This window comes from Bos mutus, chromosome 22, assembly GCF_027580195.1.
Source record: "Bos mutus isolate GX-2022 chromosome 22, NWIPB_WYAK_1.1, whole genome shotgun sequence".
Classification (NCBI taxonomy): domain Eukaryota; kingdom Metazoa; phylum Chordata; class Mammalia; order Artiodactyla; family Bovidae; genus Bos; species Bos mutus.
In genome coordinates, this window is record NC_091638.1 from 51,495,625 (window position 1) to 51,523,511 (window position 27,887).

Consider the following 27,887-nt stretch of genomic DNA (forward strand, 5'->3'; position numbering starts at 1 on the left):
CTGCGTCCGGGAGCCTGTCCCCAGAGGGGCCGACACCGGACGCGTCCCAGGCCCCGAGGATGGGAGGCGCGTCCGCTTCCCCTCCTCCCGTCCCTCCTCTCGCCCCGGGCGGGGTTCCCGGAACGGCCGGGGCGGGGCGAGGCGAGGAAGCCTGCGGCCGCGCGGGTCGCTGAGGTTTGCGGCCACACCGGGACCGTCTGCCGGTCCGTCCGTCCGTACTCCTGCGCTCCCAGCCATGGCCGCGCCGGCCCCCGCGCCCCGCATCCTGGTGCTCTTGCTGTTGTTGCTCCCGGCGCCTGAGGGAGGTGAGTCTTGGCGGGTGCCGGGGAGTTCGTCCCGGGCAGGCAGGGGAGGCGGCCATGTCCGCGCCGTCCCTGGTTGCAAGCCCAAGCGGCGCCGTCCCCCCAGGGACCCCAACCGAGCCTCATAACCCCGAGGCAGTGTGCGGACCCCACGACTGGTCTGTCCTCCACCCCAGCCTCCCTCCCGTCTGCACTGACACTGCCCAGACCCCGGGCATCTGCCGTCATTGTTCTGCCCTGGCATGGTGGTGGTGGTTGGGGGGGAGGTCTGTCCTCTAGGGTCCCAAGGGCTTGCCCTCTCAGAGGCTGGGGTGGGATTTCCTGCCTGGCCTTAGCGAGGGGTGGTGGCTGCAGGGAGGCCTGGCCGCTGCAGGCCCCTTCCCTGGCCTCAGTTTATTGGCTGGGAGCCTCCACCTTCTGCCTCCATTGCTCTGGCCTTTCTGGAGACCACTCAGGCTGGTCCCCAAGGTTGGATGAGACACTTAACTGTTGTAGGTTGATTGTAGACTGATGAATCCCAGACGGTGGAGGCCCGGCTGGGGAACTTTTAAAGGTAGGGAAGTAGAAGAGTGCCCTCCCCCTGCCCCACCCATCTCCCTAGGACGCTGAAGATCCTTCTGGGGTGGGTGTTTTTCTCCAAGGGAAGGACTTTATTCCTGGGGACTGGGAGGAATCTGGAGGGCTTGGGGTGGGAAGTTCCAGTGAGGACTGGAGACTGGTTCAGAGCGTCTGGGGTTCAGAAGAACATTTGTGTCATGGACTCTTGGCTCAAACACTCAACCTGTTTGTGTCTTCAGGCCCAGCTTAGAAGCTTGGGCTGGGCTGTGGCTGGAAAGTCTGTAAAAGGAGGTAGGTCACCTGAGCTACCCAGTAGGATGGGCTGTGCTGGCCTTACCTGCGGCCAGGTGGACGGCTGGCTGGGTTGGCCCTGTTGGTGGGCCCACCCTCTGCCCTGCAGCTTTGCCCAGAGCACCACCTACCACCTAGTTGACCCTTCTCAAGGAGGTCAGTCAATGCCTCTGTCTTTGGATTTTGCTCCACCAGTGGCCCCAGGGTGCTTGATACTGTTGGGATGGAAAGATTTCCTCTTCTTGCCCTGTAAGGTTCTTTGGCTGGTTTACTAATTACATTGACGTGAGACAAATGAAGGCAATGGCACTCCACTCCAGTACTCTTGCCTGGAAAATCCCATGGACGGAGGAGCCTGGTGGGCTGCAGTCCATGGGGTCGCTAAGAGTCGGACACGACTGAGTGACTTCACTTTCACTTTTCACTTGCATGCATTGGAGAAGGAAATGGCAACCCATTCCAGTGTTCTTGCCTGGAGAATCCCAGGGACGGGGGAGCCTGGTGGGCTGCCGTCTATGGGGTCGCACAGAGTCGGACACGACTGAAGCAACTTAGCAGCAGCCGAGACAAATGAACAGGAGCAAAACAAAAGTTGAACAACATTCCAGGTATACCTCTGGAATGCATGAGCGATCCAAGGAAACTGAGTAACTTGGTCAAATGGTGGACTAGGTCTTCCGTGTAGCTCAAACGGTAAAGAATCTGCCTGCAATGCAGGAGACCCAGGTTCGATCCCTGGGTCGGAAAGATCCTCTGGAGAAGAGAACGGTAATCCACTTCGTATTCTTGCCTGGAGAATCCAATGGACGGAGGAAGGAGCCTGGCGGGCTACAGTCCATGGGGTCACAAAGAGTCGAACGTGACTGAGTGACTAACGCTACCACTATACCTCCGGTATGCATGGGAGACCCAAGGAAACAGTAACTTGTCTAAATGGTGGAAGCCCTCACCTTGAATGCTGTTTTGAACTAAAGGCGAAAGAGTCACAATATTGGGATTCACAAGGAAAAACCCAGTAAAGAAGGGGTAAAATTGTTACACAGATTGAAATCTGTGCCTGCAGCCTTGATAGGTTTCTAGAGATATGGTCCTTACCCTCTTCATAGTATGGCAGTGAAGTTGTTTCTTAGGTTCTTTTGTGACCCCCATGAACTGTAGCCTGCCAGGTTCCTCTGTCCATGGGATTTCCCAGGCCAGAATACTGGAGTGGGTTGCCTTTCCCTTCTCCAGAGGATCTTCCCTGCAATTGCAGGTGGATTCTTTACCACTGAGCCACAAGTGAAGATTGCCTTTATACTTGCAAATATCTATTGCAAAAGGGTAACTCCTACTCAGTTTTCAGAGCTTCTCCTTTGTTTGCATTGCTTAAAAATAAACTGCTGAAAATCATCCTTAGCCCAAAGAGGAATGTTTGGGAGTGACAAATATACTGACCAGGCTGGGTCTCCAGACGCTACCTGCTACCCTGGGGGTGAGGTCAGACAGGGTTCTTAGAGTCCCAGTGCTGTGCCAGGACTTTCTACCTCAGGGTTTATCGTCAGGACCATCCCCAGTCTACCATAGTTGTCTGGGCCTTGCTGGACTGGGTGTTCCATTTAGGGTCTGTCAGGGTGGCATCCAGGACTGTTCTCTCCTGCTGGTGGACCCCAGATCTGTGCTGATGTAGCCCAAGGATGCTGGGAACATTTGGCTGTGGCAGCTTCCTGGAAGTCAGCAAACTGTGGTCTATTTCCACACCTGTCAGCCAGGTGTACTTAAATCCCAGATCTGGCTAAGAGCCGTGTGATGGTTCTGAGGCTCCACATGGTGCCTGGCTACTGAGGGCACGGACATTTCCTAGCCGCCTGCTGCAGGCCCAGCAAGAGTGCTGGGACACGACCTGGACACTTTGGTGGGAGTGACTGTGGCCGATGGTGAACTGGTCAGGAGACAGCCTGCTGTAAGACTATGGTCTATGAGGGCTGGCCCTTGGAGTCGGAGTGTCCAGCCGGGGCCAAGGCTGCCATGGCTGAGTGGTGGGGACAGAACCTGAGGATTAAGAACAGCTCAGTCCACTCTGTGCTTCCAGTGCAGGGGGCGTGGGTTTGAACCCTGGTCGAGGAAGTAAGATCTCACATGCCATGTGGCATGGCCAAAAAGAAGAAGAAAAAAAGAACGTGTAGTCCCCAGCTACAGGAGGGACTGCTTTGTGGGGGTGTGACTGCTGGACTTGGGTGGCTCCCATAGAAGGGGGCCTAGAGGAAGACCTTGATGGGTGGTAAGTTGATTTGAAGGTGGAGCATGGGGTGACCTTCAAGGTCCTTTGTAGTCTGGATGCTGCTTTGTGGAGCCTGGGCTTGATCCCCTGGCTTGAGGCTGAGGAGTGGCCGAGTCAGACCCACATGTAGAAAGTTCACCATCCCATCTGGAGGGCAAGTGGACTGATGGGAGAGGGAGGGGGCCAGGTGGGTGCCTCTGCTGTGGCCCACGGGAGAGGGCGAGGCTGGTTGGGGCAGTGGCCAGAGGATGCTGCGGAGATGGCTCGGCTGGCTCAGGCCTACTGGCCTTGCTGGGGAAGGGGCGGTGTGGGCTGGGACAGGGCTGAAGGCTGGCCCCGTGGCCGTGGGTGAAGAGTATTTTTATGTGTTCCAGCCCAGAGTGAGCTGTGTATGATTTCTCACGGGCGCAAGGTCGACCCTTGGGTCTGTCCTGATTTCTGCTGCGGCAACTGTAACGACCAGTACTGTTGCTCGGATGTGCTGAAGCAGGTTATGTGGATTGAGGAAGATTGCCATGCTCCGGAGGCCAGGTGAGTGCACCTGAGGTCACGAGGTGGGCGGCCTGAGCCTGTCCATCCAGCCTGTCAGTCCTCTCGAGCTGATGGTGGAGCACTGGCTGGACTCCCCCGGACCTTCTGTTCCCGTGAGCCCTTGCGCCTCTCCCCCAGCCTCGAGTGCTGAGCAGGTTTCTCAGGGGTTGGTGGCCTCAGCCAGCCCTGTGGCTTACCCCTGGTGTGTACCAGCATGTCCTCAGGGTGGTACCCTTGGCGCGAGTGTATCCCGCAGTGTTTGCATGCACCTGGTGGGGGTTGTGTGTGATTTGTGCAGGTCTGTGTGTATCCCACTGTGGGCCATACCTGTGTTCTCTTGCCATGGCCCATGGATTTACATTGCATCTGAGGTTTGAATGTTTTGTAGGCAGGAACCAAGGGGCTCCCATGTGTGTCTTCCTTTGCCATTCTGTGTTTCTTGTGTTTGGCCCCAGAGAGTTGAGGTGGTCACACGCCTCAGCTCATGGCAAGTGATCATCGTTGGTTTGGGCAAGTCCAAACCCCCACCATCTTACACATCTTATTTTAATCGTCCATGACCATTGCCTTCCCTTCGTTCCGTAGGCAACCACTCAGTCTGTTGTGTTCTTTCATTTCTGTGTGTTGCAAAGTTTATAGTCTGTGGGCAATATGAACCCCCTTACTTTTTATTCTAAATTTTTATTTATTTATTTTTGGCTGTGCTGGGTTTTCATTGCAGTGCACAGGCCTTTTTTTTAGCTGTCCCATGGACAGAGGAGTCTGGTAGGCTGCAGTCCATGGGGTCACTAGGAGTTGGACACGACTAAGCGACTTCCCTTTCACTTTTCACTTTCATGCATTGGAGAGGGAAATGGCAACCCACTCCAGTGTTCTTGCCTGGAGAATCCCGGGGACGGGAGAGCCTGGTGGGCTGTCTCTGGGGTCGCACAGAGTCGGACACGACTGAAGCGACTTAGCAGCAGCAGCAGCAGCAGTGGGGGCTAATCTCTAGTTGCAGTGTGAGGGCTTCCCAGTCTGGTGGCTTCTCTTGTTGCAGAGCATGGGCTCTAGGGCATGGCGGCTTCAGTAGTTGAGATTCCTGGGCTCTAGAGCCAAGACCCAATAGTTGTGGTCCACGGGCTTAGCTGCTCTGAGGCATGGGGGATCTTCCCAGACCAGGGATTGAACCTGTGTCCCCTGCATTGGCAGGTGAATTCTTATCCACTGCACCACCAGGGAAGAGGACTGCAAAATCTATTCTGATAGCTTTAAAAAACAGGAAGATTTATTCCATTAAAGTTTAAGGTAATTATTGGATTTCTGGGATTGTATTCAATATTTGCTGTCTTATTTTGTGCTTTATATTTGTCTCCTCTGTTCTAAATTTCTTTCTTTCTCACTTACTGTATTGCCTTTTTTTTTTTAATTCCATTTGTTCTTCTATTGTTTACTTCTTTTTCAATTTGTATGCTTTCATTGTTTTTTTTCTTGCCTTATCACACTGGTCAGAATCTCCAGTACAATGATGAAAAAAGTGAGAACAACAAAAAAAAGTAATAAGAGACATCCTTGTCTTGTTCTCCATTTCAGGGAGAAAGCATTCACTGTTAGGTACATTAGCTGTGGCTTTCCATGCTACTGCTAAGTCGCTTCAGTCATGTCCAACTCTGTGCGACCCCATAGACTGCAGCCCATCAGGCTCCCCCGTCCCTGGGATTCTCCAGGCAATAACACTGGAGTGGGTTGCCATTTCCTTCTCCAATGCATGGAAGTGAAAAGTGAAAGTGAAGTCACTCAGTCGTGTCCGACTCCTAGTGACCCCATGGACTGCAGCCTACCAGGCTCCTCCGTCCATGGGATTTTCCAGGCAAGAGTACTGGAGTGGGGTACCATTGCCTTCTCCGTGGCTTTCCATACCTGCCCTTTATCAGGTGGAGGAAGTTCCTTTCTGTTCCTAGTTTCCTTGGACTTTTAATCATGAAGTAAGTTTGCATTTAGTTAAGTATTTTCTTGCATCTTTAGAGATAATTAGGTGATTTTTCTATTTGTATTCTGTTAATATGGTAAATTACATTCATCTCATTCTTAAGAAATATTTTCTCTGAGCTGGATTTAAGTTGATGGTTATTTTCTCTGGCTTCCTTTATCTCTGTAGAGATACTAGTTCAATAGTCAGTTGTCCAGCATTTAAAAAAACTCTTTTTTCTTCCCCTTTGACAGATTTGTAAGATTATTTTTTTTCTTGACTTTGGTATTCTTCAGTTACACCATGATATATTGAAGTATAGATTTATTTTTATAAGATTTTTTTTTATGTTGACCATTTTTTACCAATCTTTTTTGAATTTGTTACAATATTATTGCTTTTATTTTATGCTTTGGTTTTTTGTGAGATCTTGCCTTCCCAACCAGGGATCTAACCTGCTCCCTCTGCATTGGGAGGCGAAGTCTTAACCACTGGACTGCTAGAGAAATCCCTAGATTTCTTTTTATTTATGCTAATGTGGATTTGGTGAGCTTCTTAAATCTGTGGTTTAGTGTCTTTCATTAGTTCTAGAAAATTCTCTGCTACTCTTCAATATTAGCCTTCCTTCTCCTTTCCTTCTGGAACTCATTTAGACATGCTGCATCTTCTGCTCCAGTGTCCACATTTCCTAGTCTGTCTCTTCCATATTTTTGTCTCTGTTGCATTCCAGATTATGTCTTCTAACCTTTTAGTTAATTTAATTCTTCATATATGTTTAATCTGCTATTAAACTCATTCCTTGAGGTTGTTTTTTACTCTGTTGTAACATAAAATTCACATGCAGAAAAGTGCATTAAAATAAATGTACAGCTCAGTGATTTATCATAAAGCAAATATCTGCATAACCACTATTCAGGTCAAGACAGCAGCCGTCCCCTTGAGCTCACTGTCAATCACTGTCTCTCATCGCTCTAAGATAGTGTTGATTCTGTTATATAGCCTTGCTTTTCTTTAGAGTTATAATACCCAAACATGCATCTCTAAGTTCTACAGCTTAGTTTTTTTTTAATGTTTATTTTTATTTTATTTGTCTGCATCAGGTCTTGGTTGGCTGGGTCTTAGTTGTACCACGAGGGATCTTTTTATGCGGCATGCAAACTCTTAGTTGTGGCATGTGGGATCTGGTTGCCTGAGCAGGGATCAAACCCAGGCTTCCTGAGTTAGGAGCGTGGAGTCTTAGCTACTGGATCACCAGGGAAGTCCATGCTATGCTATGCTAAGTCACTTCAGTCGTGTCCGACTCTGTCCGACCCCACAGACGGCAGCCCACTGGGCTCCCCCGTCCCTGGGATTCTCCAGGCAAGAACACTGGAGTGGGTTGCCATTTCCTTCTCCAATGCATGCAAGTGAAAAGTGAAAGTGAAGTTGCTCAGTCGTGTCCGACTCTTAGCGACCCCATGGATTGCAGCCTAACAGGCTCTTCCGTCCATGGGATTTTCCAAGCAAGAGTACTGGAGTGGGGTGCCATTGCCTTCTCCGGAAGTCCCTATAGTAGAGTTTTTATTGGGGTTGGAGGCAGTATATATCATACATTCATAAAAGTACACAAATATGAAGCATACAGCTCGGTGAATTATTGAAATTTAAATACATTCAACTCCACGAAACCACCACCTGTCTGGGGCAAGAATTAACACATCATGGAATCTTGGAAACCCCCTCGGGTTACTTCCCAATCAGTATGCCCTCTGTTATCCCCAAGCGTAACATTTAACTGCTCTGTTACTCAACACACACAGACATACACGTGGCATCATACCTCTATTTCTTATCTGGTTTCTTTCACCATGTAAGTTTCATCCATACTGTGTTGTTTGTTCCTTTCCATTGGTGTATGTTAGGTTTTTAGACCACAGTTGATGCATTGTAATGTTGGTGGATATCTGGATTGTTTCCTTTTTTGGGAGGGGTATTGCAAATAATGCAGCTCTGAGCATCTTTGTACATATCTTTTGGTGCACATATTATGCATTTCTGTTACTTTTAAAATGATTTTTATTTATTCATTTATTTTTTTGGCTGTGCTGGGTCTTCCTTGCTGTGTGGACTTCTTCTCTAGTTGCAGTGGCGAGTGGGGGCTATTCTCCAGTTGTAGCGTGAGGGCTTCTCATGGTGGTGGCTTCTCACTGCAGAGCACAGGCTCTAGGCGTGTGGGCTGCAGCAATTGCTGCACATGGGCTTCGTAATTGTGGCTCCTGGGCTCTAGAGCACGGCCTGAGTAGTTGGGGCACACCAGCTTAGTTGCTCCTTGGCATGTGGGATCTTCCTAGACCAGGGATCAAACCTGTGTCTGCTTCGGTTTGGCAGGTAAATTCTTTGCCACTGAGCCACCACAGAAGCCCCTGTATGCTTTAAGTATGCATAGTAGTAGTTGTATAAGTCAGTAGAGATCGTTTCATTTGTTAATACGTTATTGACTAGAGATGTATCAGTACGTTTTTAGAAAATGATACAATCACTATGTGAAGTTGTTGGAGCTTAAAATTGACCAAGGGTTTATTATGTGACTTAGGACTGTTGTTACCATTCACATTTTGCTTTGTTTTTGTTCCAACCTGTGTATATTATAAACACAAAGTTATTACTGTGAAATTTCCAAAACTGACACATCACGAAATTTTCAGTGAAGAAGAATTTTTCGGTGAATTTTATAAAGATACTTTCTCTGATTGTCCAAGCAACATTTATACTATAGTGTCTCAGAAAATGATAGTTCTCTCACTCTACAATGACAGGTTTGCTACAGATTGAGTATCCACATGTGTAGATGTCTCTAGGCTCTCTATTACATTATGTTGACTATCCTTGGGCTAAAGCAGACTTATAATTACTGTGTCTTTATATTATGCTTTGATATTCTTCAATATTGTCTTAGTTATTTTTAGTCTTTTGTATTTCCATATAAATTTTAGAATCAGCTTCTCAAGAAAACCAGCTTAGATTGCATTGATTTATACTTTTTTTGTAGAATTGACTTTTTACTTGAGTTTTCCAGTCCATCAGCATAGCATATCTGTCCAAGTATGTAGGTTTTCTTTCATTTATTCATTTTTTCTTTTCCTGTTTGGCAGCTCAGTGTGGCTTGTGGAATCATAGTTTCCAACCAGGGATTGAACCCAAGTCCTTGGCAGTGAAAGCATGGAGTCCTAACCGCTGGGAGTTCCTGGTTTCTGCTGTTTTGATAGTGATGCTAAGAACCTTCTTTTATAAATCTCTGGTGCCTTTTAGAAGGAATATCTTTCTTGTGGGAAAATATCTAGGAGTGGAAATCCTGAGGCACTAGGGGCATGTGTCCAGTTTTGACAGAAACATCCAGCACTTGTTACCATTTACACTCCCACCAGCCAGATGAGAGCATCAGATTTGCCCCACACCCTCTCCAAACTTGGTATTGTAAATGTTTCTTTAAAAATTGAGGTATAAGTACATAAATGCTTCATTTGAATCAAGTTTTAATAAATGTATACTTCTCATATTTAACACTTTAGTTAAGATACTGTTTAGTTGCCAAGTCATGTCTGTCTCTTTGCGACCCCACGGACAGTAGCCCGTCAGTCCTCTGTCCGTGGGATTCTCCAGGCAAGAATACTGGAATAGGTTTCCATTTCCTTCTCCAGGAGATCTTTCCAACCCAGGGATCGAAACTGCGTCTCCTGAGTTGGCAGGCGGATTCTTTACCACTGAGCCACCGGGGCACCAGGCAATAAGATACAGATTATTGCTGATTCCTAGAAAGGTTCAATTTCTGTAGTTTTGGTGGCTGGGTAGTAATATCTCATTGTGTTGTTTTCTTTTAAGATTTTGGTTTTTTGGAACTTCCCTGGTGGTCCAGTGGTTAAGAATCCGCCTTCCAATACAGGGGTTGCGGCCTTGATCCCTGCTTGGGGAACTAAGATCCCCCACGTTGCGGGGTGACTAAGCCTGTGTGCTACAACCAGGACCTGACGTGGCCATATAAATGAAAACTTTTTTGGAGAAGGAAATGGCAGCCCACTCCAGTGTTCTTGCCTAAAGAATCCCATGGACAGAGGAGCCTGATGAGCTACAGTCCACGGGGTCACAAAGAGTCGGACATGACTTAGCAACTAAACAACTCAGACTCTTCAGGTAATTTCATTGTTAGTAACCCAATATGAGAATGTTTTCTATATTACTCTTTTTTTGTTGTTGTTCCAGTTGAGACAGAATCTCATCAAATCCCAACATCTCTCCTCGGGAGAGAATGTCATAGGCCAAGGGCGTGGGTAGGGCTTGAGGAGAGAGCAGTTATAAACACAGATCTCTCTGTGTTCATTCTTGTGTTGAAGTTAAGAGGCAAGATGACTGGCAGTGGGATTCCTTCTCAGGATCACGTCTGCTGCCACATTAGTTAATACGAGAGCACTTTAATCTGAAGGATGATACTGTAACTTGATTGAACTGATTCACTTTTAATTATCGATAGCTGTTTTATTTAATACCCTCCTTCATTCTGGGGACCACTGTAAACCTCTCAGACGACTTGTATTTTTGTAGCGCTACGAGATTTATTTACATCCCTATAAAGAGAACTGGATGTTTGCTTGAACTCTGGAGATATACGTGTGTATATTTGATACGCAATGTTTTGTACTTGATGTCAGTGTACTTGGACTGTGATTACCCCTGTGTACTGGGTGGCAGGGGCGCTGAGTGGTTTCTCCTGAGAAGAGCTCACGTGGAGACCCGAGTTCTTCCCGAAAGCTTTTCGTTGTGGGAGATCTGCTGCTAGGACCTCGGGGATGGGTCCCGGTCCGTGTTTAAGAGAGCGAATTCCTCTGCTCTGAGATGCCACTCGAGAACTCTGGAGAATGAAGGACAATCAACTTCAAGAGTGTCTGGTTTCTACCAGCTGCTGGAACAGAATTCCACGGGTAGCATTCCTGCGCCTCTCAAGGATGCCGGTTAATACCTGTCCTTGAGGACTCTACTGTGAGGGAGCACTCAGTTGGGAAAGCTGGAGTCAGCTCTGGGCTGTTCACAGGGGCAGGTGGACTGGAGGGCTGGAGTTCCTGCAGCCGGTATGGGTCTGAGGGCTTACACCCAGCTGTGTGCACCAGCAGAGTCTGGTTTAGCCTCTGGCTGCTGAGAATGCACACTGAACTGATGGGTCCTTGGAGGAGGCTATGCCCTGCAGAAGCAGGAGCAGCTCTTTCTTGGCCCTGCCTGGCTGCCCACCCCCACCCCCAGAAGACCAGTCAGTACTTCAGGGAAGCATCCAGTGAAATACCAAACAGCTTGTGATGGACTTCCACTGGAGGTCAGCATCTGGGAAAAAAAAGTCAATCCTTTGCCCAGTTGTTTCATATCATCTCTGTCGTTGGGCTTTGACAGATGTCCTGCCCACCCCTTTTATTTCCTGTGGGTCAGCCTCCCCAGGTAGCAGGATGGAAGAGCAAGAAAGTCTGCCCTTCGCCACACGGACAGCCATTGACCCAGAGTGGAGGGTGTGTGGGCAGTCACTGGCACAAGTGTGTGGTTTCCAGCTCAGCTGACAGTGGGGGCTCAGAAGGGCACGGAGTGGGGAGGGTCCACTACTCTTAGCCACCTGCCAGACTGAAGGCCAGAGGCAACTTGTAAAATTAGGCGCGATCTTCACTCCTCATGCCCTTTCTCTTTTAGACCCATTCACTGGTGAATGGTCCCTCAAGGCTGAAGGATCTGTTGCCGTTGCGGGGAGGGCAGAGAGCTTACCCTCTAATTTCTACACCAATCTCAACCCTGTGGTTTTCTCAGTATCTATTGTGTGAGCTACTGACGTGACCTCTTCCTCCCTCTGATTGAAAGCTCACCCAGCATTTCTGGATTGTAGAATTCTTATCTCCTGCCTTGTTATTTTGGGAATTTTTAATTTCTTTGCTTTTGTTTTTGAGAAGTAACCTAAAAACTTCCTACAACACTAAATAAAATGGTACTGATACTACCTTTCAAAAAAAAAAAAAAGAAAACTTTTTAAAAAAGATTTCAGTCTTTTGAAATTTATTGAGACTCATTTTATGGCTTAGAATATCCTATACCTTGGTGAGTGTTTCAGATATATTTTGCAGTTGTTACTGCTACTGCTAAGTCACTTCAGTCATGTCCGACTCTGTGCGACCCCATAGACGGCAGCCCACCAGGCTCCCCTGTCCCTGGGATTCTCCAGGCAAGAACACTGGAGTGGGTTGCCATTTCCTTCTCCAATGCATGCAAGTGAAAAGTGAAAGTGAAGTTGCTTAGTCGTGTCCGACTCTTAGCGATCCCATGGACTGCAGCCTACCAGGCTCCTCCATCCATAGGATTTTCCAGGCAAGAGTACTGGAGTAGGGTGCCATTGCCTTCTCCCTGCAGTTGTTAAGTGTACTCTTTATAAGTGTCAGTTAGGTCAAGTTGTTGATAATAGTGTTTAGATCTTTTTTATCCTTATTGGGTTTTGTTATTCTTGTGTTGTTGATTACCAAGAGATTACAGATATGTTTATTCTTTTAGTTCTATCAGTATTCGCTTCATGAGGTCTAATACTTTGTTATTAGGTGCATACGTATCTAGGATTGTTTCTACTTTCTGATGAATTGCTCATTTTATTATGTCTGATACTCCCTTTATCTCTTGTAATACTATAAACCCCAAAGACAGTATTTTATTCCCTTTCTTTCTTTTTAAAATTTATTTAGATTATAGTTGATTTACAATGTTGTGTTAGTTGCAGATATTCAGCAAAGTGATTCAGTTATACATATCCATATGTACCTTCTTTTCCAGATTCTTTACCCATGTGGGGTATTACAGAATATTGAGTAGAGTTGCGTGTGCTGAACAGTAGGTCCTTTTTGGTTATCTATTTGATATGTAGTAATGTGTATATGTCATTTCAAGCTCCCGATTTGTTCTTCCCACCCTGATTTCCCCTTTGGTAACCATAAGTTTGTTTTTGAAATCTGCGAGTCTGTTTTGTATATAAGTTGGTTCAGGTTGTTGCCATGTCTTGATATTATAAATAGTCCTGCAGTGAGCATTGGGGTCCGTGTATTTTTTCGAATTATGGTTTCTTCCAGATATATACCCAGGAGTGGGATTGCTGGATCTTAGAGTAGTTCTGTTTTTATTTTTTTAAGGAACCTCCATACTGTTCTCCATAGTGATTGTCCCAATTTACATTCCCATCAACAGTGTAGGAGGGTTCCCTTTTCGCCATACCCTCTCCAACATTTATTGTTGGTAGACTATTTTTTTGGCCATGGGGCGTGTGAGATCTTACTTTCCTGACCAGATTGAACCTGTGCCCCTGCAGTGGAAATGCAGAGCCCTCAGCCCTAGACCGTCAAGAAAGTCCCCCGCATTATTAATTCCATGTTGTTTTTGGCCGTACTACGCGGCACGTGGAACTTCCCTACCCAGGGACAGAACCCGTGCCCTCTCCCGTGGAAGCCTGCACTCAACTCCTGGAACACCAGGAAGTTGCTAGACCTTTCAATGATGCCCATTCTGACTGGTGTGAGGCGAGACTTTGTAGTTTTGATTTGCATTTCCCTATGATGTTGAACATCTTTTCATGTGCTTTTTGGCTATCTGTATGTCTTCTTTAGAGAAATGTAGAATTTTTTTCATGGTTATCTAAAAAAATTTTATACAATTTTTAAAGGTTACTTTCCATTATAGTTATTACAAAATATTGGCTATATTCGCCATGTTGTACAATACAACCTTGAGCCTATCTTACATCCAATAGTTTGTACTCCCACACTGCCACCCCTGTGGTGCCCCTCTCCCGTCTCCCCACTGGTAACTACTACTTTGTTCTTTGTATATGTGAGTCTGCTTCTCTTTTGCTGTATTCACTGCTGCTGCTGCTGCTAAGTCGCTTCAGTCATATCCGACTGTCTGCGACCCCATAGACGGCAGCCTACTAGGCTCCTCTGTCCCTGGGATTCTGCAGGCAAGAATACTGGAGTGGGTTGCCAGTTACTAGCTGTATTCACTAGTTTGTTGTATTTTTAGATTCCACATATAAGTGATATCCTACAGTATTGACTGACTTATCTCACTTAGCATAATGCTGTCAAGTCCATCCATGGTACTGTAAATGGCAAAATTGCATTCTTTTATGGCTGAATAGTATTCCATTGTGTACATGAATGTGTGCACACACACATGTATGCACATACCACATCTTCATCCATTCATCTGTGGATGGACACTGGTTGCTTCTGTACCTTAGCAATTGTAAATAATGCTGCTGTGAACATTGGGGTGCATGCATCTTTTTATTTTATTTTAATTTTTTTTTGCATGCATCTTTTTAAATTAGTGGTTTTTTTTCTGATGTATACCAAGGAGTGAAACTGCTGGGTCATATGTTAGTTCTCTTTTCAGGGTTTTTGTTCTTTTGTTTTGACTATGCCGAGTAGCATGCAAGATCTTAGTTCCCCAACTGGGGGTCGAAGCCCAGCCCTTGGCAGTTAGAGCCCAGAGTCGTAGCCTCTAGACTGCCAGGGAATTCCCTATTTTTAATTTTGTGAGAAACCTCCATACTGTTTACCACAGTGGCTACACCCATTCCCAGCAATAGGGCCAAAGAGTTCCCTTTTCTCCGTATCCTTGCCAACGTTTTTTATTTGTGTTCTTTTGATGATAGCTGTCTGGATTGGTGTGAGGCGATATGTCATTGTGGTTTTGATTTGCATTTCCCAAAGACAGTATTTTAGTTGTCTTTTTTGCCTTTATCAGTATATTTATTTTCTCTTCCTTCGTGTTTAAGTTTCATCTGAGACCTGTTCCTTCTACCTTTCATACAGGTAGACTGGTGTCAAATTTTTTTGGCTTTTGTTTGTTTGAAAATGTCTTTGTTTTACATTCCTTCTTAAAGGATTTTTTCCTGGTATGGATTAATAGGTTGGAAGGTATAAGTTTCAGCAAAGTTCAGCATTTTGAAGCTTTCATTCCATTGTCTTCTAACGTCTGTTGTTTCTGTTGAGAAATCAGATAATGGTTTTATTATTGCTCCTTTGCCAGTAGCATGTCTTTTCTCTAATTTTCAAGTTTTTTCTCTTCATGTTTGGTTTTTACGTTTTACTGTAATGTACCTAGGTGTGTTTTTCTTTGAATTTTTGCTGCTTGGGGCTTAAGATATTTCTGAAATCTGGCTTGGTTTTTTTGTTTGTTTTCTGCCAGTTTTGGAAAATTTGCAGCCATTATTTTTTTTTTGTTTTATCATTTTTGCTAGGAAAAAAATAATTTTAATAGCATGCCTCTTTTTAAAGATTGCTTTTACTCCATTCTCACATTTCTTCCTCTGGGACTTTAATTACACATATGTAAGACCTTTTCTTTGAGAGTCCCTTGGACTGCAAGGAGATCCAACCAGTCCATTCTAAATATCAGTCCTGGGTGTTCTTTTGGAAGGAGTGATGCTAGAGCTGAAACTCCAGTACTTTGTCGACCTCATGCGAAGAGTTGACTCATTGGAAAAGACTCTGATGTTGGGAGGGATTGGGGGCAGGAGGAGAAGGGGATGACAGAGGATGAGATGGCTGGATGGCATCACTGACTTGATGGATGTGAGTCTGAGTGAACTCTGGGAGTTGGTGATGGACAGGGAGGCCTGGCGTGCTGCGTGCGATTCATGGTGTTGCAAAGAGTTGGACACGACTGAGCGACTGAACTGAACTGAACTGAAGACCTTTTCTACAGCTGTTTTCCATATTTCACCTACTGTCTTCTGTATGTACATTTACCATCCTTTTATGCCTCTAGGCTTTAGTGTGTATATATTTGTTTGGGTTTGTCTTCTAGTTGATCGATTATATTGATTATATTATATGTCTAATAACTTACTGATTTTTGCATGATTTTTTAGTTCTAGAATTTTTATTTGTTTCATTTTTGTTTGCCATTCTCCTAAACTGCTGCATCTTTTTTCCTTTGATCTCCTTGAACACAGGTCAGAGTCTGAGAACGGCAGTGTGTGGACACCTGTGGATATTTCTACTGGCGGTCCCGTTGTTTCTTGTTGTCTAATGTTCTCGTGTTCCTGGAAATCATCAGTTGTGTGCCAGACATTGTATTTGCAGAATGAATTATAGCCATTTGGAGCTCAGGACTTCCTCCAGGAAGGACTGATAACTGCTTTTGCCAGGGACACGAGCACTCTAAGGTCATCTTGGCCTGATTGCAGAGACTGAGGCGAGTAGAAGCTGAGCTCCTTGCTGAGTTTCTCCTTGCTGTTCAGGACCTCGGTGGTTAAGGATCTTCCTGCCACTGATTCATGTCAATATATGGCAAAAACCACCACAATATTATAAAGTGATTAGCCTCCAATTAAACAAACTGAAAAAAAAAAAAAAAAGAAAGGCAGAATAGAATGAGTAAACATGTGAAACTTTCGGCTAGATACAGAATTTATATGGAACAGAGAAAAGTCTTGATTTACTATCTAAAATATAAAATTATCTTAAAGGCATTTAAAATAAAATTGAATTAATAATTAAACGAATTTAAACTGTAAGTAGGCTAGACCTCAATAAAATAGTTTTGTTTTAAAAACAAAAAAGAAAAAGGAGAATCTACCTGCCCCTGCAGGAGATGAGAGTGCAATCCCAGGAAGATCCCCAAGAGTAGGAAATGGCAACCCGCACCAGTCTTCTTGCCTAGAGTATTGCCCTTCTGAAATAGGCTGGTGCCCCTAGGAGAAAGGAGGCTTTAAATGCCAGGCCCACCTCCATGGAAGTTTCTTCCCACTCCGCCCCTGCCCGCCTTATCTCAGCTTGGTGTGCTTTACTCTGTTATTGCTGGCCAAAGCCTGCACACTGATTTTTTTGAAAATATTTTTTCCTTTGCTTTACTTGTCCTTCAAATTGAGGATATAGTTATGCCTAATTCTCTTGAATTTTTCTGTTTGTTTCTCATTTTTTTTTTTTTTTGAGAATTTTCAAATACATACAAAAGCAAAGAGATTAATAACCCCATATACCCATTGCTTGCCCCCCTGGTTAGCAATACTCTGCTGCTAATGTTCCACCTACCTTCCACTACTTTTGTTTCCTGGGTCTTTTAAAATCAATCCCAGACATGAAAATGTCTCCTTAAATGTTAGTTTTTTTATCAGTACAAGTGAGTCCTTTATTATGATTATTTTTTAAATAATTATTTATTTGGGTTTAGTTCCATCATGCATGATCTTTTGTCGGGTGTGTGGGCTCTGTAGTTGCCGTGTGTACTCAGGCTTAGTTGCTCACCACGGCATATGGGATCCTAGTTCCCCGCCCAGGATCAAACCCATGTCCTGTGCATTGCCAGGCAGATGCTTAACCACTGGACCACCAGGGAAGTCCCAAGTGAGTCCTTTAAAAAGAAATACGGTCGTATATCTGGAATACGCTTGGCACAATTACCACAGTTTATTTAATAGCTTTTAATACTAGTCTTCAGTTGCCTTCACTTGTTTCCCAAATGATTTTTTTGCAGGTGGTTTGTTCAGTTCAAAGTTACTATTATTTTTTGGGGGGGTGGGATGCTGCGTCACACAGCTTGCAGGATCTTAGTTCCTCTATGAAGGATTGAACCTTGGGCCACAGCAGTGGAAATGCCAGGTCCTAGCCACTGGACCGCCAGGGAACTTCCAGTTCCCTTTTTTTAAAAGCTCTGTGGTACTTATAGCTATTTCAGTTCAGTTCAGTCGCTCAGTTGTGTCCAACTCTTTGCAACACCATGAATCGCAGCACGCCAGGCCTCCCTGTCCAACACCAACTCCCGGACTTCACTCAAACTCACATCTATCGAGTCAGTGATGCCATCCAGCCATCTCATCCTCTGTTGTCCACTTCTCCTCCTGCCCTCAATCCCTCCCAGCATCAGAGTCTTTTCCAGTGAGTCAACTCTTTGCATGAGGTGGCCAAAGTACTGGAGTTTCAGCTTTAGCATCATTCCTTCCAAAGAAATCCCAGGGCTTATCTCCTTCAGAATGGACTGGTTGGATCTCCTTGCAGTCCAAGGGACTCTCAAGAGTCTTCTCCAACACCACAGTTCAAAAGCATCAATTCTTCGACAGCTTTCTTCACAGTCCAACTCACATCCATACATGACCACAGGAAAAACCATAGCCTTCACTAGACGGACCTTAGTTGGCAAAGTAATGTCTCTGCTTTTGAATATGCTCTCTAGGTTGGTCATAACTTTCCTTCCAAGGAGTAAGCGTCTTTTAATTTCATGGCTGTAGTCACCATCTGCAGTGATTTTGGAGCCCCCAAAAATAAAGTCTGACACTATTTCCACTGTTTCCCCATCTACTTCCCATGAAGTGATGGGACTGGATGCCATGATCTTCGTTTTCTGAATGTTGAGCTTTAAGCCAACTTTTTCACTCTCCACTTTCACTTTCATCAAGAGGCGTTTTAGTTCCTCTTCACTTTCTGCCATAAGGGTGGTGTCATCTGCATATCTGAGGTTATTGATATTTCTCCCAGCAATCTTGATTCCAGCTTGTGTTTCTTCCAGCCCACCGTTTCTCTTGATGTACTCTGCATATAAGTTAAATAAGCAGGGTGACAATATACAGCCTTGACGTACTCCTTTTCCTATTTGGAACCAGTCTGTTGTTCCATGTCCTGTTCTAACTGTGGCTTCCTGACCTGCATACAAATTTCTCAAGAGGCAGGTCAGGTGGTCTGGTATTCCCATCTCTTGAAGAATTTTCCACAGTTTATTGTGATCCACACAGTCAAAGGCTTTGGCACAGTCAATAAAGCAGAAATAGATGTTTTTCTGGAACTCTCTTGCTTTTTCCATGATCCAGCGGATGTTGGCAATTTGGTCTCTGGTTCCTCTGCCTTTTCTAAAACCAGCTTGAACATCAGGAAGTTCACGGTTCATGTATTGCTGAAGCCTGGCTTGGAGAATTTTGAGCATTACTTTACTAGCGTGTGAGATGAGTGCAATTGTGCGGTAGTTTAAGCATTCTTTGGCATTGCCTTTCTTTGGGATTGGAATGAAAACTGACCTTTTCCAGTCCTGTGGCCACTGCTGAGTTTTCCAAATTTGCTGGCATATTGAGTGCAGCACTTTCGCAGCATCATCTTTCAGGATTTGAAATAGCTCAACTGGAATTCCATCACCTCCACTAGCTTTGTTCATAGTGATGCTTTCTGAGGCCCACTTGACTTCACATTCCAGGATGTCTGGCTCTAGGTCAGTGATTACACCATCGTGATTATCTGGGTCGTGAAGATCTTTTTTGTACAGTTCTTCTGTGTATTCTTGCCATCTCTTCTTAATATCTTCTGCTTCTGTTAGGTCCATACCATTTCTGTCCTTTATCGAGCCCGTCTTTGCATGAAATGTTCCTTGGTATCTCTAATTTTCTTGAAGAGATCTCTAGTCTTTCCCATTCTGTTGTTTTCCTCTATTTCTTTGCATTGATCACTGAGGAAGCCTTTCTTATCTCTTCTTGCTATTCTTTGGAACTCTGCATTCAGATGCTTGTATCTTTCCTTTTCTCCTTTCCTGTTCACTTCTTTTCTTTTCACAGCTACTTGTAAGGCCTCCCCAGACAGCCATTTTGCTTTTTTGCATTTCTTTTCCATGGGGATGGTCTTGATCCCCGTTTCCTGTACAGTGTCACGAACCTCATTCCATAGTTCATCAGGCACTCTATCTATCAGATCTAGGCCCTTAAATCTATTTCTCACTTCCACTGTATAATCATAAGGGATTTGATTTAGGTCATACCTGAATGGTCTAGTGGTTTTCCCTACTTTCTTCCATTTAAGTCTGAATTTGGTAATAAGGAGTTCATGGTCTGAGCCACAGTCAGCTCCTGGTCTTGTTTTTGTTGACTGTATAGAGCTTCTTCATCTTACCTCTTTTCATTCTGTTTTTTTGTCTTCTTGCATCTTTTCTCCTTTTCTTCATTAGTCTGGCCAGAGGTCCACCAGCTTTGGTTCTGTTCATCTTCTCTGTTATTTTCTGTGGCTACTATTCTCTTTGACTTTTGCACTTATCTTTATTAATTCCTTCCTTATTTTGGGAGTCTGTTCTACTACATTTTTCCTGTCGTCTTTGGCTTCCTACCATATCACTATCGAAGCTCTACATTTCCTTCTAAGAATTCTTTAGCTGTGTTTCACCCGTTTTGACCAGTGGTGTTTTTATTTTCATTTGGTTTTACAGATTTCTCAATATCCTCTCTGATTTCTTATTTAAGCTACAGCTCTTCTATTGTAATATGTTGGTTTCTCAAGGTATGACAGTTTTTGTTTTTAGCATTTTGTTTTTAACTTTCTGACGTGGGTCTTTTGTTACTGATTTATAAGTTCATTCCATTGTAGTTGGAGAAGATAATTTGTACGATAGGTACCTTTTCAGATCTTGAGGCTGGTTTTGTGGCCTCATATGTGTTAGTGTTTAGTTACTCAGTCGTGTCTGACTCTTTGCGACCCCATGGACTGTAGCCCACCAGGCTCCTCTGTCCATGGGGGTTCTCCAGGCAAGAATACTGGAGTGGGTTGCCATTTCCTTCTCCAGGGGATATTCCCGACCCAGGGATTGAACCCAGGTCTCCTGGATTGCAGGGTGGATTCTTTACTGTCTGAGCCGCCTGGGTGGTCTCTCCTAGAGAATGTCCCTTGTGTGCTTTAGAAGGATGTGTGGCTTTGTAGCCTGAAACCCTGGTATGTGTGATATCTGGCCTCTGGAGGCCACCAGGGCCCCACCTTTCTGGCCCATTGTGGGGGTTGGCTTTCGTGCATGTTCTGTGTGTGTGCTAAGGTTGTGTTTGTTACTGGTGTGCTGGGTGGGGTGCAGGTGGTTAATTGTGAGATTTCCTTGCAGTATCCTCACTGACGAGTTCGACTCCAGCTTCGACAGTGACCCCATGGCCAGGTACGTAACTTGCAGTTTCGGTACATCTTCCTGGCAGAGGTGATGGGGGGCTCAAGAGGGCTGCGGGGACTGGGGTGGCACAGAGTCCTTGGGGTATGGCCCCGGAGAAGCTGTCGCCATGTCTGAGCTCCAGGAGCTTTGATTCTTGTGTTGGGAAGTCGTCTTCATCATTGTGCTGGGGATTGGGGTGACTGGTTGACAGCTGAAACGCTGAGGGTGGAGGTTCACATTGACCTTGGTGATGGTGTGGGCTGTAGGTGTAAGTGATGGGAAGGGGGTGACCGTGATGGGGGCGATAGTGGCAAAAGGTGATAGTGATCAGGTGGTGGCAGCAGGGAAGAGGTGTTGGCTACAAGGCTGAGTGGGTGGTGATGGCACAGTGGTGGTGGGATAGAGTGGTGATGAATGATGGTGGCTGTGTGGTACTGGGGCAGGCGTGCGTGTTGATGGTGGAGAGGTTGATGGTAATGGGCACTGTGGTGGCGTGTAGTGGGGTGACAGGCAGATGTATGATAGTAGGTCGTGATGTGGCGATGGGGGACAGTGGCAGGGAGGTGTTGGCGTAATGGTGGCTGTGGTGGTGGTGAGGGGGCAGTGGTGGTGCTGGGGGCATAGTGATGGGGGGTACGGGTGTGGTAAAGGTGCTACGATAGCGGATAGTGCACCATGTCATCTCACGGTCTGACATCCAGCCAGTGTGGGCCTCTTCCTGGGGGGGCACCAGGGAGGGGTCGGGGCAGCGTCTGAATGGCGTTTCCGATGAAGACCACCACTTCCTGGAGGACGATAGGAACGGGTGGGGCGGGCGTGGCGGGCCATGTGGGAGGCAGCCATGGTTTCCTGGTCTTGCCAGAGGGAGGCTGCCTGCTAGCCGGGAGCGGCTGGGGGAGGGGCCGGGGTGGATCCAGGACAGAGAACGAATGGGGTTCGCATGAAGGGCTTGGGTTTGGGTGGGATTGAGTGTGTTGAGGATCGGTGACATTTGAAGAATGGCTGTAGGAGGTGCTGAGAGAGAGGGTTCAGAGAAGGGCAGGAAAGAGTAAGGTGGCGTGGTTGGTGAATGAGCACTGGGTACTTTGTGAGAAACGTGGATTCCACATCGCAGAACAAGGTCCCCAGGGAGCAGAGGAGATGTGGGTTCCTGGGGGCAGCTTGGGGGCACCCTCCCTGCCCTCCTCGAGGTCCCCTGACCCCTGAGCTTTCTTGGTTCCCCATCACGGTCCTTTTGGGTCCTGATGTCATTGTCCCTTCCCAGCTCCTTTCACTCACAGGATCATCCAGCAGGAATGGCGTGTTTTGAAGCACCCGAGCGGTGGAAACTCTGGCTGAGGGCCCCAGGCTGGTCACTGCTGACCCTCTGTGCCATCTTTGCCGTGACAATACACCAGGAAGGCAGGGAGGTCTGGTAGCTGAGGAATGGGCATGGCCAGCCTGTGTTAGTTCTTGGCCCTCACAGCACCCTTCCCGCAGTTCTTATACCCACTGGGTCACGGCCATGTGCTGCCTGGCCAGTGTGGTGGTGGGAATGCTGGTTTCCAGCTCCAGAGACAGCCCTTTCACTTCTGGGACAATGGGGGTCTTTGGCCTCCTAGGGACCATCCCGTTCAGCCCTGCTGCAAGCTCCTTGCCTGGGCTCTTCCTCCCCTGCCCTTCTGTCCCTTCCTTCCTAGGCCAACTCTCGCCTTCTGAACTTGACCTCTGGGGGGTAGCCTCAGGCTTCGGAGGTGTGATTCTGTTCATATGGTGGCTTTGTTGGGGCCATGGATCCCTGCCCCACCCTGCAGTCACCCCTCATATATTGCTGTTCCTCAGGGCATCAGGCCTTGCTGTCCTACTCGATGCTGCCCACGGGATCCCTGAGTGACTTGATTCACTTGTCAGGTACTTCCTGAGCACCCACTGTCTCGGCCAGGAATTGGAGACACAGTAATGATCCAGGGCTGGTTGCAGTCTGTGCCTCCGTGAATCCATAGGCTGGAGGCAAGATGCACGGTAATCCAGTGCTCACACAATCCAAAGGAGTGTGTGTTGATAAACTGAAGTAGACAGGCAGTTGATTCTGTAAGAGCGTTTATCAAGGAGTCTGACCTTTTCTGCATGGTCAGGGGCGGTGTCCTAGAGGCAGTGATGTTTTGATCTGAGATGTGAAAAGTGACCAAGAATGAATTGTATAGGAATGGGAAGAGCCAACGGGGTGGTTTTGTAGGAAGAACTGCCTGTATGAAGGCCCTGAGGGAAGACGGAGCACACAGTGCTTCCAGAAGCTAACAGGAGGACTTCCCGGTGGCCTAGTGGTGAAGACTGTGCGTCCACTGCAGGGGGCACAGGTTCAGTCCCTGTCGGGAAACTAAGATCCCACATGCTACATGGCACAGCCGGAAAAAAAAGCTGAAAGGAGGGTGATGTGGCTGGATCATACAGGAGGGAGGGTGGGAGTCCCCCCAGCCACACAGGGAGTTTTATTTTATTTAGACTTTTTAAAAAAGATTAATTTTATTTATTTATTTTTGGCTGTGCCTGGTCTTCGCTGATGCTCGGGCTACTCTCTAGTTGCGGGACGTGGGGTTCTCACTGCAGTGACTTCTCCTGTGGTGGAGCACGGGCTCTGGGGCGAAGGGGCTTCAGTGGTGGCTCCCGGGCTCCAGAGCACAGGCTCAGAAGTTGTGGTGCACGGGCTTAGTTGCTCCAGGGCATGTGGGATCTTCCTAGAGCAGGGATCCAACCTGTGTCTCCTGCATCAGCAGGCAGATTCTTTACCACCGAGCCACCAGGAAAGCCCTTTATTTAGACTTTTACTTAGAGATTGACGTGTGCTTTGTTGTGTTACTCTCTGATGGGACAAATGCTAGATTTTTCCCTCTCTTATCACACTACTAGTTGTTATTTTAGTCACTCAGTTGTGTCCGACTCTTTGTGACCCTGTGGACTGTAGCCCACCAGGCTGTTCTGTCCATGGGATTCTCCAGGCAAGAATACCGGAGTGGGTTGCCATACCCTCCTCCAGGGGATCTTCCTGACCCAGGGATCAAACCCGGGTCTCCTGCATTGCAGGCAGATTTTTTACCATCTGATTCACCAGGGAAGTCCAGAGAAAGAGAGAAGTACAGATACACACACGTTACACAGAGTTTACAAAGAAATTATAAAGCAAATTCCTGCATGATCCCAGGAGCCATACTAGTCTCTTGAGCAGGAGCGACAAGATCAGATGTGACAGGCTGGCCAAGGGGACTTGGGTAGGTAGGTTCAGATTTGAGACCTCCAGCATGCACTGGTGGGAGAAGAGGAGCTGAGGGGAGTAGCCAGCAGGCTCTGGATCTGCTGGTGGGCTCAGATGGCTGAAGGTACCCACTGAGTGGACGGCTGGAACGGGGCTGGTGGGCTGAGCCAGGCAGAGCAGGAGTGTGGTTGGGGACCCCATGGACAATGGGGTGGGGAGGCAACTCCGGGAGCTCTTCCCTCCCCCATCCTGGCACCAGTTGGGAGTGCAGCTGGGGCATCCACCGCACTGTGTCTTTAAGAGGCTCTGTCCTTCCAGCTTCTGACGTCAGGGCTAGGGAGGGCCCAGGAGATTCGCTTTACTTTTCCTGGAAGGGGAGGAGATTGAAACTGAGTGGCCTCGGGATGGAATGGGGAAGCCCCCGGGGTGCAGGAGGCCCCTGAGTGAAGGCAGAGACTAACATGGGGTGAGCTTCTGTGCCAGTGCTGTGTCAGAGATAGAGACAAAAGAGAGGAAGAGAGTGGGAGAGAGAGATTAGAGATTGGTGGTGGCGGCCCTGCAGTCATGTGTCATTCATCGTGCTCCTGTGTGTGTGTGTGTGTGTGTGTGTGTGTGTGTGTGTGTGTGTGTGTGTGTGTGTGTGTGTGTGTGTGTGTGTGTGTGTGTGTGTGTGTGTGTGTGTGTGTGTGTGTGTGTGTGTGTGTGTGTGTGTGTGTGTGTGTGCGCCCGTGCGCGCACAGGCGGCACCTCCTGACTCCCACTGTTCCTGTCTTGGGGCCTTGGTCTGGGCCGCACAGTGGCCAGTGGCTCCTGTTTTATGAATGCGATTGGGTATTTTGAGTCTGGGGCGGGAGGGTCTGTCCTTAGTCCATCCCAAAGCTGTGATGTCAGCTGGCCTGTGAGATGGAAGACCCTCCACCCAGGGTGGGGAAGCGGGGTGGGGGGTGGGGACCTTCCCCTCGACCTTCCCCCAGGCCTCAGGGGCAGGGGAGCCTATAGCTCACAGCTCACCAAGCCCCTTCCATGCTTTAATGGAACAGCTGGTTGGTGCAGTTCCCTTTTACTGGAAGGAATACTGCTTGGCCTCTGGGAACAGGGGAGGACAGCAGGGGGCTGCGGCTGCCCTTGAGAGTCGGCTTTGGTGGACTTACCGCCCAGGGCCAGTCTTCTCAGGTGGCAGACTCTCCACTCAGGCCTGGGCCTTGCTGAGGGTTAAGCCCGAGTGGGCAGGGAGACCTCCTCTCGCTTGGCTCTTGGTTGACCCCCCTGCCTGCCCCTCGGGTTGGAGTGAGGGTGTGTGACACCTGGCATGGTGCTGGGCACGCCGCAGGCTCGCCGTCACCCCGGGGGCCTGCAGCTGTACCACTCCCCGCCGTCCTGGCCACACTGGCCTCTCCCCACTCCTGGAAACTTCTCCCTGTGATTCATTACCTGTGCTTCCTGAGTCATTTTCCCTTCAACCCTTGCCTCCTGTAATGGTCTGTGAGCTCCCAGAGGCCATGAGTTGGTCTGTTGCGCCCACGTCTGAGTTTTGGATTCAAGCCACCCAAGGCCTGGCTGGTGGTGGATACGGGGTGTGCATGTGCTGCTGGCTCGTTGGAGGTGGACAAGATGTGTGTATGGGGGAAGACACCTGAAGAGCTGTCTCCCAAGCTCCTGAGGGGCATCCCGGGGGCAGCCAAGGTCAACCCCATATACTTGAGGGTGAAACAGGTTCAAGCTCCACGCCCCAGAAGTGGCTTTATCTGTGTTGCCCAGTCTCCTCCAGCTAGAGAGGTGCCGTCTGGGAGTGGGTGTGGTGTGGACTGCTGGTCCTGGGTGGGGGCGAGAGGCCCTGGATCTTGACTGGCTTTATTTAGGTTCTTTTCTTTTGGCCGTGCACGGCATGTGGGATCTTCGTTCCCTGACTAGGGATCGAACCCATGCTGCCAGCAGTGGGAGTGTGGAGTCTCGGCCACTGGAGCGCTGACTGGCTTTCTGTCAGGTTCGGCACAGTGATCGCCATCGGGGTGACCCTCTTTGTGATCGCTGTGGTCACCGTCATTGTCTGCTGCACCTGCTCCTGCTGCTGTTTGTACAAGATGTGCCGGCGCCCGCAACGTGAGCATCTCCCCTCTGCCCCACGGTGACCCCTTGGGGACAGGTGCAGACCCCGGGTGGTGGCGGTGGGTTTATCGGGGCCCTGACTGGCCTGAGCTGGAGGGAGGGTGGCCAGCTCGGCGGTCCTGACTGGGGCTCTCTTTGCAGCGGTTGTGACCACCACCATGGCCACCACGGTGACCCACACCCCTTACTTGCAACCGCCCAGCTACCCTGGACCAACGTACCAGGGCTACCACTCCGTGGTCCCCCAGCCGGGGATGCCAACAGCACCCTACCCGACCCAGCCCATGGGCCCCCCTGCCTACCACGAGACGATGGCTGGTGAGTATGCCTGCCGACTCCGCCATGCGTGACCCCCTGCGGCCGTGGCCCCAGCTAATTGGTGTCCTCTGTTTCCAGGAGGTGCAGCCCTGCCCTACGCTGCCAGCCAGCCTCCTTATAATCCGGCCTACATGGAGCCCCCGAAGGCAGTCCCCTGAGCACGCCCTGGCATCTCTGGCTACCAGCTGATCTGTCCTGCGTGTGTGAATGGGTGTGCGGGTGTGGGCCTCTCTCCCCGGGCGTGGTGTGTGTGTGTCCCGTTTGTACATGAGGCTTCTGGTGATGGCGACGAGGGGTGTGGGAAGCAGTCCATGTCAGAGTTGCCGGGACCATGTTGTGTTCCCCTCCTCACTTGAGATTATGCTTCCCGGAACCCCAAAGAACGGTTCTTTTCCAGCCACCCCAGGGAGACCTGGGGCTGGAGCAGGGGTGCTTGTCATACTAGGACAGCACAGCTTTTGTGTGGGCAGGATGCACTGTCTTCTGGTTTCTGTGGCATGCCTAGCCGTGGCATGAGGCCAGGGCTTGTCCCCAGCTTTGTCTCTGAAGCACCAGACCCACGGTGCGGGCGAGTGGGTGGCCTCCTGAGTATTTGAACGCCTCAGGTGGAGCCCCACCCTCCCTGGACCCTTCTTGCACCCTTCCTGGGACCACCTGGAGGCCCACACTTACCCACGGTTCTGGTTGCCCCGGTTGGCCCTGGCCCCTTTCACAGGTGGACAGGGCAGCCTCTGACCACTTGTCCACTCAGGTGTCCTCCCTGCAGTGTTTTAATTTTACTGTTAGCTTAATATTTTACCTGTTTTCTGTTCCAAAATGTGTGTAATGGTTGCTGTGAGGCTGAAACCGTTGGGTCCTAGAGGGAGACTTCCCCAGAGAGGAGAGGGACTCTGAGTCCCTGCTTCCCCATCACCAGCCTCACAGGCTACCCGGCTGCTGGACCCCAGGCCTAGGTGTGTCCTGGCAACAGGGACACCTGGGCCAAGGTGTCGTCTGGACCAAAGGTGGAGGGGACCCTGAGGGGGCTCCTGTGACCTAGACACATACCTCGATGTTCCCCACCCCTCTGTCCGTGTCTTACTGTCGTAGGTCAGGACCTCATAATGTGTTTGGAGTCTCGGGTCTGCACCCTTGTTTGTAATAAATGCAGATGTTTCGAGCTGTTGCCTCCTTTCATTGTAGCCCTGGCTGCTGGGATTGGGGGTGAGGCTAGCTATCATTTCCATCCAGTATTGGAAGTTCACGGTCTCCTACTTCTCTTGAACTCAGAAGTCTGACCCCGTCCAGGTAGGGAGAGTGCTGGACAAAGACTCGTTTTCTGTGCCCCTGGCCCCAGGTCTGTGAGCGTGGGCAGGAGGCTGTAAGGCCACCACGGAGGGTAGAGGCGAGTGATTGCTCAGTGCTGTGGGGGGTTTTTATTAGTCA

The 27,887-nt window shown here is 48.3% G+C and overlaps 1 protein-coding gene across 5 annotated transcripts; it reads left to right on the forward strand.

Moving 5' to 3' along the window:
• The first annotated feature begins 108 nt into the window (after nucleotides 1–108).
• On the forward strand, nucleotides 109–27,621 carry SHISA5 (shisa family member 5). 5 transcript variants are annotated; one of them, XM_005909342.2, is made up of 6 exons: nucleotides 115–305; nucleotides 3,783–3,939; nucleotides 20,768–20,818; nucleotides 26,023–26,138; nucleotides 26,286–26,462; nucleotides 26,541–27,621. In XM_005909342.2, exons 1-6 carry the CDS (start codon nucleotides 236–238, stop codon nucleotides 26,618–26,620), a joined length of 651 nt encoding a protein of 216 aa, XP_005909404.1. In that variant the 5' UTR covers nucleotides 115–235; the 3' UTR covers nucleotides 26,621–27,621. The 5 variants fall into 5 exon arrangements, with proteins under 5 accessions (XP_070216414.1, XP_005909404.1, XP_070216415.1 ...); XM_070360313.1 differs by lacking the exon at nucleotides 20,768–20,818 and having other exon boundaries at nucleotides 109–305; XM_070360314.1 differs by lacking the exon at nucleotides 115–305 and having other exon boundaries at nucleotides 3,789–3,939; nucleotides 25,950–26,138.
• Nucleotides 27,622–27,887: the final 266 nt, after the last annotated feature.

What these genes read in the sequence shown, in the direction of transcription:
- SHISA5 (XM_005909342.2), top strand. Translation starts at nt 236, where the DNA reads ATGGCCGCGCCGGCCCCCGCGCCCCGCATCCTGGTGCTCTTGCTGTTG. An exon ending in GCTCCCGGCGCCTGAGGGAG is followed by an intron (nt 306 to 3,782) that starts GTGAGTCTTGGC and finishes TATGTGTTCCAG; the next exon opens with CCCAGAGTGAGCTGTGTATG. An exon ending in TGCCATGCTCCGGAGGCCAG is followed by an intron (nt 3,940 to 20,767) that starts GTGAGTGCACCT and finishes ATTTCCTTGCAG; the next exon opens with TATCCTCACTGACGAGTTCG.